General features: G+C 45.1%; 1 protein-coding gene across 14 annotated transcripts in view; it reads left to right on the top strand.

Moving 5' to 3' along the window:
• Positions 1-6,772, top strand: part of ZNF776 (zinc finger protein 776) — a 49,993-nt gene extending 43,221 nt beyond the window's left edge. For 6 of the 14 annotated variants that reach the window (XM_077980218.1, XM_077980219.1, XM_077980217.1 and 3 more), the window contains one exon: positions 1,663-4,064. In XM_077980218.1, the coding sequence (XP_077836344.1) occupies positions 1,663-3,059 (1,397 nt within the window). In that variant the 3' untranslated portion in view covers positions 3,060-4,064. Of the gene's footprint in view, positions 1-495; positions 4,065-5,212 lie in introns of those variants that run through there. The other 8 variants (XR_013409772.1, XR_003725065.2, XR_013409774.1 and 5 more) reach the window with 4 other exon arrangements.
• The last annotated feature ends 2,256 nt before the right edge of the window (positions 6,773-9,028 follow it).

Here is a 9,028-nt window from a genome sequence, read left to right on the forward strand (position 1 = left end):
GACTGCTCTCTGACTGCTGACCCCATGTGATCCTCCCACCTCATCCTCCCAAAGTGCCGAGATTACAAGCATGAGCCAGTGTGCCCTGACCGTTTTTTTTTTTTTTTTTTTTTTTTCCTAGACAGGGTTTCATTGTCATCCAGGCTGCAGTCTACTGATGCAATCATGGCTCACTTCATTCTCAACCTTCTGGGCTCAAGTAATCCTTCCACCTGACTCCTAAGTAGCTGGGACTACAGGAGCATGCCACCCTGCCTAACTAATTTTTGTTCATTTTTTGTTTTGTTTTGTTTTGTTTTTGAGATGGAGTCTTGCTCTGTCACCCAGGCTGGAGTGCAGTGGTGCGATCTCGGCTCACTGCAACCTCTGCTTCCTGGGTTCATGCCATTCTCCTGCCTCAGCCTTCCCAGCAGCTGGGACTACAGGCGTACGCTGCCATGTCTAGCTAAGTTTTTTGTATTTTTAGTAGAGATGGGGTTTCACCATGTTAGCCAGGATGGTCTCGATCTCCTGACCTCATGATCTGCCTGCCTCAGGCTCCCAAAGTGCTGGGATTACAGGTGTGAGCCACCGCACCCGGCCTTGTTTGTTTGTTTTGTAGAGATGGTGTCTCATTATGTTACCCAGGTTGGTCTTGAACTCCTAGGGTCAAGCAGTCCTCCCAGTTTGGCCTCCCCGAGTGCTGGGATTATAGGTGTGAGCCACTGTACCTGGCCAAAAATTCTCTTTGTAATATTTAGTTTTCTTTCCTATGGGCTATGATGTGCTGATTTTTTCTGAACTATTGGCTGTTCTTTTCTCTTGTCTTTCTCTTATTCTTTATGTCATCCATTTCCCATGTAAATTCCATGTGTATCTTTGCAGTGGGACTGAGAGTTCTCAGTGATGCAGAAGTTGCAGCTAAACCCGGGCTCATGATGGGCCCAGAGGGAGGCCACCTCTGAGGAGTAACACCCTGGAGTAAGATATAACATTAGGGATTTAGGAAAGTCATACTAGAAGCTCTCCGATTTCACAAGTATTTACCTAGCAACATGACTAGCCATATGCTGTTTCTGTCTTCCCCATTCTTGAGGGTTTCAGACTTCACCGTTCTATACCCTGTCACTTCTACTCTGATGCCAGCCCAGGACTAATCTTCACATCTCTGGATCCCACCTGTCACCCATTTTTCTCACATTTCCATCTGCAGCGGACTCCAATACTGGCATATCAGTTTTGTATTAGGAAGTGTGTACACATTGCTAAGCTATACCTGACCAACAGCTGCTTTGTTGTACTCATATTTTCATGTGACACACAAACAGGTATATCTAACAGAGGTATTACTCCATGGAAATAATTGCAGAAACAGAATGTTGCCTTTAAGTTGAAGACAAGTCTTCTTCCAATTACTGGGTTAGAATCATTATAGAATGGAGGGGGCCACATGATGTGAAGGAACCAACAATACATACACTACAGGAAGTAGAGGCAAGGTCTACAATTCCTTCCTGTGAAAACATCTAAAGGACCTTCATAAAGCATGTGGATGCTATATAAAAGGATGTGTATAGGCCCAAGTAAATATAAGTACAACAAAGCAGCCATTGATCAGGTATGGCTTAGTAATACTTTCCTTCAGAAGTACCTTGCATTTTACCAGCATTTTATTTCTTTTAGGTTGTTGGTATGGAGCAAAAGACGAGCCACCTTCTAAGCAGACCCTTTCTATACAACAAGAGTCCCCACTCAGGACACATTGGACAGGTGTATGTACCAAGAAGGTCCACCTCTGGGGAATGTGTGGCCCTCTCCTGGGAGATATCTTACACCAGGGAACACAACACAATCAGAAATTGAATGGGTTTGGGGCACGTGAAAAAACATTGGATGACGATGCAAAGCATCATCAAGAACAGAAGCGGCACATAGGAGAGAAATCGTACAGAAGCAATGCCAAGGGAACATCATTTGTAAAGAACTATAAATTCCATGTGTCACATGAGCCATTTATCTTTCATGAGGTTGGGAAAGACTTTTTGTCCAGCTTGAGATTACTCCAACAAGAGGACATTCACGCTTCAGGGAAGTCAAACTTTGAAACTAAGCATGGGATACCCCTTCAGGGTGGAAAAATTCATTACATCTGTGGAGAGTCCACAGTACCCTTCAGCAACAAACACTCACTTGCCCTTCACCAGAGACTTCTCCCTGGAGAAGGACCTTATGTATGCAGTGATTCTGGGAAATTCACTAGCAAAAGTAATAGTTTCAATAATCACCAGAAAGTTCACACTGGAAAAAGACCTTATCAGTGTGGACAGTGTGATGAATCATTTTGGTATAAGGCCCACCTCACTGAACACCAGAGAGTTCACACTGGAGAAAGACCTTATGAGTGTGGAGAATGTGATAAATCTTTTAGTCATAAGCACAGTCTTGTTGACCATCAGCGAGTTCACACTGGAGAAAGACCTTATGAATGTAATGAATGTGGGAAATCTTTTAGCCATAAGCGCAGCCTTGTTCACCACCAGCGAGTTCACACTGGAGAAAGACCTTATCAGTGTGGAGAATGTGGGAAATCATTTAATCACAAGTGCAACCTCATTCAGCATCAGCGAGTTCACACTGGAGAAAGGCCTTTTGAGTGTACAGCATGTGGGAAGTTATTTAGGAGCAACTCCCACCTAAAGGAACACCAGAGAGTTCACACTGGAGAAAGACCCTATGAGTGTAAAGAATGTAGGAAGTCATTTAGGTACAAGTCACACCTCACTGAACACCAGAGAGTTCACACCGGAGAAAGGCCATACGAGTGTAGAGAATGTGGGAAATGTTTTCATCAAAAGGGCAGTCTCATTCAACATCAGCAGATCCACTCTGGAGAAAGGCCACATGAGTGTGGAGAATGTGGGAAATGTTTTCATCAAAAGGGCAGTCTCATTCGACATCAGCAAATTCACTCTGGAGAAAGGCCACATGAGTGTGGAGAATGTGGAAAGTGTTTTCGTCAGAAGGGAAACCTCATTAAACATCAACGAGTTCACACAGGAGAAAGACATCATGAATGTTGAAAATTTGGCAAATCTGTTGGTTAAAAGGGCACCCTCATTCACCATTCGTGAGATCACACCGGAAAGTGCTTATGAGTGTGGAGAATGTGCAAAATCATCTAACCAAAAGGTTGGCCTCATTCAACAATAGCAAGATCACACTCGGGAAAGGCTTTGTGAGTGTAGAGAAGGTATGAAATCCTGTACATAGAAGTTTTGCCTCACTAAATACCAGAGGGATCACACTGGAGAAAGACCCTATAGTTATGGGGAATTTGGGAAATTACTTAACAAGAAGTCCCACCTCACTGAACACTACTGAGTTCACAGTTGAGAAAGGCCATATGACTGTAAGGAATTTGTGAAATTAGCCAGAAAAGCTGCATTACTATTCATCAGAGAATTTACAATGGAGAAGGGCCATATAAATGTATAATAAATGTGAGAAATCATTTCCGTACAGCTCTGTGCTTCATGTTCATAAGAATTCACACTGGACAAAGCCTTATGAGAGCAGCGAGTAGAAAATCCTTTGTGGGAAAACTCTGGTCTCATTAAACACAGGAGAGTTCATACTAGAGAAAGGCCTCAACAGTGTAGCAGATGTGGAAAGACATTTACCAGAAGCTCTGCCCTGCAAGTTCACACTAGAGAAAGCCTTTCTCAGTGAAGTAAATTTGGAAAATTGATTAGTCAAACCTCTATGCTCCTTCAAGATCAGAGTTCACACCGGATCAAGGCTCTATGGTGTGACAAATGTGGCACATTCTTTGTCTAAATGTCTAACTTTATTATGCACAGACAAGCTCCTGCTGTGGAAGTGCCTTTTGAGTGCAGAGAATTTGATGAAGGCGTCACTCTTCTTTCATTGGATACCAGAATGTTGACAGGAGAAAAATAACATAGGTGTGTGGGAATATTACTTCTTGTCCAGTGTAACTGTGGGGGAGAGCCCTTATGAGGACGCCATCAACCTATATTGAATGTCATATGTCCAATAGCTGCATAAATTCCAGGTATACTGAAGCTGTATTGCATTTCTCATCTTGCGTATGTCCTTGCCAGATTTATTGCATTCTTAGGTCTCTGGCAAAAGCCATTTCACCTCTACCACTTGGCAGGTACCTACAGTGCATCACTCATGCACTCCATCATATTCCAGAAAAAAAGTTCAAGTTGTCTCCCATTCAGCAGTGGGATTTTTGAGTAGCCTCTGTACTCATTCCTTTCTCATTTCTCTATGAGGAGTTGGGTCATGGACCTGACTCAGTTTTGGCCTAGAGCAGAAGTGTCCAATCTTTTGGCTTTTTTGGTCCACATTGGAAGAATTGTCTTGTGCCACATATAAAATACATTGACACTAATGATAGCTGATGAATTAAAAAAAAAAAAAATCACACAAAACCCCTCATAATGTTTTAAGAAAGTTTACAAATTTGTGTTGGGCTGCATTCAAAGCTGCCCTGAGATACATGCGGCCCACAAGCTGTGGCTTGGACAAGCTTGGCCTAGAGAATTTTTCTGATTACCTGACAAGATGGGCTGTCTTTCCTAGGAATCTCATGATTCTCACGATTCTTAAGATGGAATTTTCTAGCCTCTAACTCACCAACCCAAGTACAAGCTGCCTCTCATTGTTCTAGTTTCTGCTATGATGAAGTCCTTATTTAAGCTTCCTTCAATCTTGGGAATTGTGTTGACTGTATTGTGTGAATTGTATATTTACTGCATTGTGTGGCTTAGATACAACATGGTTCTGGTACCATGAAGGTTTGTTGGGATTACTAAACTGTGTGACTCTTAGGGGACAGTATGAAGGCAGAATATAGCTCTACATTTGTGGCCTAGTTTGGATGGCTGCCTGAGTCCTCCAAAGAAAGACTTCAGGGCTTTGTGATCTTTATTTTTAGACCAAATATTGCAATATGTGTTTTCATAAATTAACCTGAGTAAGGGACAGTTTTTGTGACACACTTTGGTGCTTCTGAGAACAGCACAAAATTATTCTCTTTTTTATAAGGGATATTGCATTCTGCTTAGTACTGGTGAGGGAAATCTCTTCTCAAGTCCTATAGTGCATTCATGTGTCCTGAAGTCCAGAATTCTGTAGGATAGTGTCCTACATTATAAGCCTGGAGGAAGAAATCATAATTCTTTAATTTTTACTTTTTTAGGGACATGATGTCACTCTGAAACTCAGGCTGGAATACACTGGCATGGTCATACCTCACTGCGGCCTCAAACTGCTGGGCTCAAGTGATCCTCCTGCCTCAGCCTCCCGAGTACCTGAGATTAGCCCAGGTAATTTAAGAATTTTTTATAGAGATAGGGTTTTGCTATTTTACCCTGACTGATGTTCAACTCCTGGCCTCAACTAATCCTCTAGCATACGCCCTTGAAAGCACTAGGATTACAGGTGTGAGCCACCATGCCCAGTCCACAAATAATTTTTATAGAATTAGCATTTCTAGGTAGTAAAGCAGACTGCAACAGAATAGTTGGGATACACTTTTTTTTTTTTTTTTTTTGAGACGGAGTCTTGCTCTGCCGCCCAGGCTGGAGTGCAGTGGCCGGATCTCAGCTCACTGCAAGCTCTGCCTCCCAGGTTCACGCCATTCTCCTGCCTCAGCCTCCTGAGTAGCTGGGACTACAGGCGCCCGCCACCGCGCCCGGCTAGTTTTTTGTATTTTTTAGTAGAGACGGAGTTTCACCGTGTTAGCCAGGATGGTCTCGATCTCCTGACCTCGTGATCCGCCCATCTCGGCCTCCCAAAGTGCTGGGATTACAGGCTTGAGCCACCGCGCCCGGCCTGGGATACACTTTTTTAAAAAAGGCATCCACAATGATTCAGTCACTATGTCTGTGATGGATAAGCAGGTATAGAAATTTTCAGGACCTCCATAATTATGAATCTAGTGTAGCTTAGGTCATTGTCAGAGTAAATCTAAAGGTTTTGTGGATTTCTGTAGCCTATCTGGGCTGCTTATCAAAAAGCCATCCCTGAATTAGTAGGAGGAAGAGGATAGGGAGTCCAGTGATGTGGCCTTTGCAACCAGCCAGCATTCCAATTAGGTGGAAATTATCTTCCTGGCTCATAAGTATTTGGTATCACACAGGCTAGTTGCCCCCCTTAGGGCATGATGAGAGTTAGTAGAGTCAATGTAGAATCACATAACCTGTTTATCAAAAATAATGTTAAAAACAGTTCTTTCAAATTATATTTTTAAAGCTGTTATAAGACTGGGCATGGTGACTTATGCCTGTTACCCCAACACCTTGGGAGTCCAAGGTGGGAGTATTGCTTGAGGTAAGGAGTTTGAGACTATCCTGGGTCCCATAATAAGACCCTGTCTCTTAAAAAATAAATAACTCTCTTCCTCTCTGGCCTCTCCATCCTCCAGACAATCACTGAATTACAATATTTGCTTAACAGTAGATTAGTGTCAATTTTCTGAAATGTTATATGACTGATATAACATGTTTCCTCTTTTCATACCTGAGTGCTCTCCTGAGTCCTGTTTATTTTGATGTTCTTATTTTTTCTTTATTATTATTTTTATTTCACATAGCAGGGATGCATATTTTGACATTCATCAATCATGATATATGAGTAGTTCATTCTTTTTATCTTAGAATTTGACATGCTATGGAAATCACTATAAGAATTCATCTGCTTATGGATATGTTATTGCTTCTCGTTTTTGTCTGTTAGGAATAAAACTGCTTGTTACACACCTTTGAATGCAATTCTTCATATAGATAATGCTTCACTTCTCTTGTGTGAATGCCTTGGTGTGCTGTGCCCAACTCACATGGTAGGTGAATGTATACCCCTCTTCCAACCCCAGGCAGCACAGCTCACAGCTCCAAGAGAGACTCCTTCCCTCCACTTGAGGAGAGGAGAGGGAAGAATAAAGAAGACTTTGTCTTGGAACTTGGATACCAGCTCAGCTACAGTAGAATAGGGCACCAGGCTGAGGCCCCTATTCTAGGCCCTAGCTCTGAATGACATTTCTAGATATACCCTGGGCTAGAAGAGAACCCACTTCTTTGAAAAGGAGGATCCAGTCCTGGCAGGATCCATCACCTGCTGACTAAAGAGTCATTGGGCCCTGAATAATCAGCAGTAGTACACAGGCAGTACTCACCATGTGCCCCTGGTGAGACTCAGACATGCTGGCTTCGGGTGTGACCCAGCACATTCCCAGCTGTGATGGCTTTCAGGAATGACTCCTGCTTGAGAAAGGGGAAGGGTAAAGACTTTGTCTTACAGCTTAGATACCAGTTTGACCACAGTAGGGTAGAGCACCGAGTAGGCTCTTAGGGTCCCTATTTCAGGTCTTGGCTCTTGGATGGCCAGAGGAAAGCCCACTGCCCTGAACAGTGTCCCAGTCCTGGCAGCACTCACCACAAGCTTACTGACAAGCCCTTGGGCCTTGAATGAACATCAGTGGTAGCCAGGCAGTGTCTCTCTTCATGATCCTCATGAGTCCCACAGTCCTGGACTGGTGAGGACCATGGGGAGAGACACCTCTGCTTGTGAAAACAGGAGGGAAGAGTGAGAAGGACTTTGTCTTATGGCTTGGGTGCCAGTTCACCTGCAGTAGAACACCAGCTAGATTCCTAAGGTTTCCCACTATAGGCTCTGGCTCACAGATGGCTTCTGAATGTGCCTAGGATTGGCAGGGGCTTGCCACTCTGAAGGGAAGGAGATAAACCTAGCTGATTTTGCCCCCTGCTGATTGTAGAGTCCTAGGGCCTTGAACAAACACAGGGAGTAGCCAGGGAAGTGGTCAGTATGAGTCTTGGGCAGCATCCAGTTTTCTGCTGGCTACAGGTCTGACCCCATATAGTCCCAGTGGTGGTGGCACAGGGGTACTTGTGTTACTCCTTCCCCAGCTAAAGGCAGCTCAGCACAAAGAAACTTTGGAAACCTGCCAGCAGGAGACTCCATGACCCCATGAACACTTGAGTGGGCAGGGAGAGCTGCTTAGAGAAGCGGTAGGGACAGAACTCCAGCCAGTGCAGAGCCCAGAGAGTTTGGGTTAGGAGTATCTCTAGTGGAGCACAGCCAGACACGCCCATATTTCGAGGCTCACCTTGATTCCCTAATAGACTTTAGCCCTAGGGAAGTCAGACCTGATCAGTGCAGGGCATTCTTGCCAATGAGTTGGGGATGGTTGCCCCTGAGCACCCCTTGGTCAGCTGGCCTTTCCCAGGGCTCTAGCTTACCTACACCTGCTTGCAGTGTGACCTCGGATGCCCAGGTGGGGTCCCTTGTGGGGGTATACGTCATAGCTCCTGTGCTGGTGAACTGCAGCAGAGAAATCCCATAGTCATGCAGCAGCTCACCTGCACCTTCCCAAAACTGCGACCTCCCTGAGACACTTTGCCTGCACGCATTCACCTATGGCCACCCCCAACATTGCTTTGCCAGCATATGTGCACGCGAGTAGACCTTGTCTTCTCTTTTCCACTAGCATGTGTGTGCATGTGCACCCTGTCACGCTACAGCTGCCAGTGTGAGCATACCTCATCCCCCCGACTTCTCGCGCACCACCATTGCTGTCAGAACATTTGCGATCCCAGAGACTGCCAGCCCGCACCTGCCAGCACCCCACCCCTGGACCAGCACAAAACTACACAGGGAGACCAGCAGACACACCCCACACAGCAGCAGCAGCTGCTACCCATGTGAATGCATGCACAGAGGGTACAAACAGTTCTGTACCTGCCAGCACCCTGCCTCCATATTAACACCACTGCTGGTGTGAATGTGTACTGGGACATCAATGGAACCCCCTTCCCTACCCCCCCATGTTGTGCTGCCACCACCAGCACTGTGAACACTCACGTGGAGGCTGGCACCCCTACACCCACCAGCACTCCATCGCAGCCAATAAACGTACACCCCACCACTGCCATTGCTGCTGGCATGTGGGAACAAGGATGGCTCCTGCTGCCACCACCCTAAGCACTGGGGCTGGCAC

The sequence above is a fragment of the Macaca mulatta genome, chromosome 19 (genome assembly GCF_049350105.2).
Source record: "Macaca mulatta isolate MMU2019108-1 chromosome 19, T2T-MMU8v2.0, whole genome shotgun sequence".
Taxonomy (NCBI): Eukaryota; Metazoa; Chordata; class Mammalia; order Primates; family Cercopithecidae; genus Macaca; species Macaca mulatta.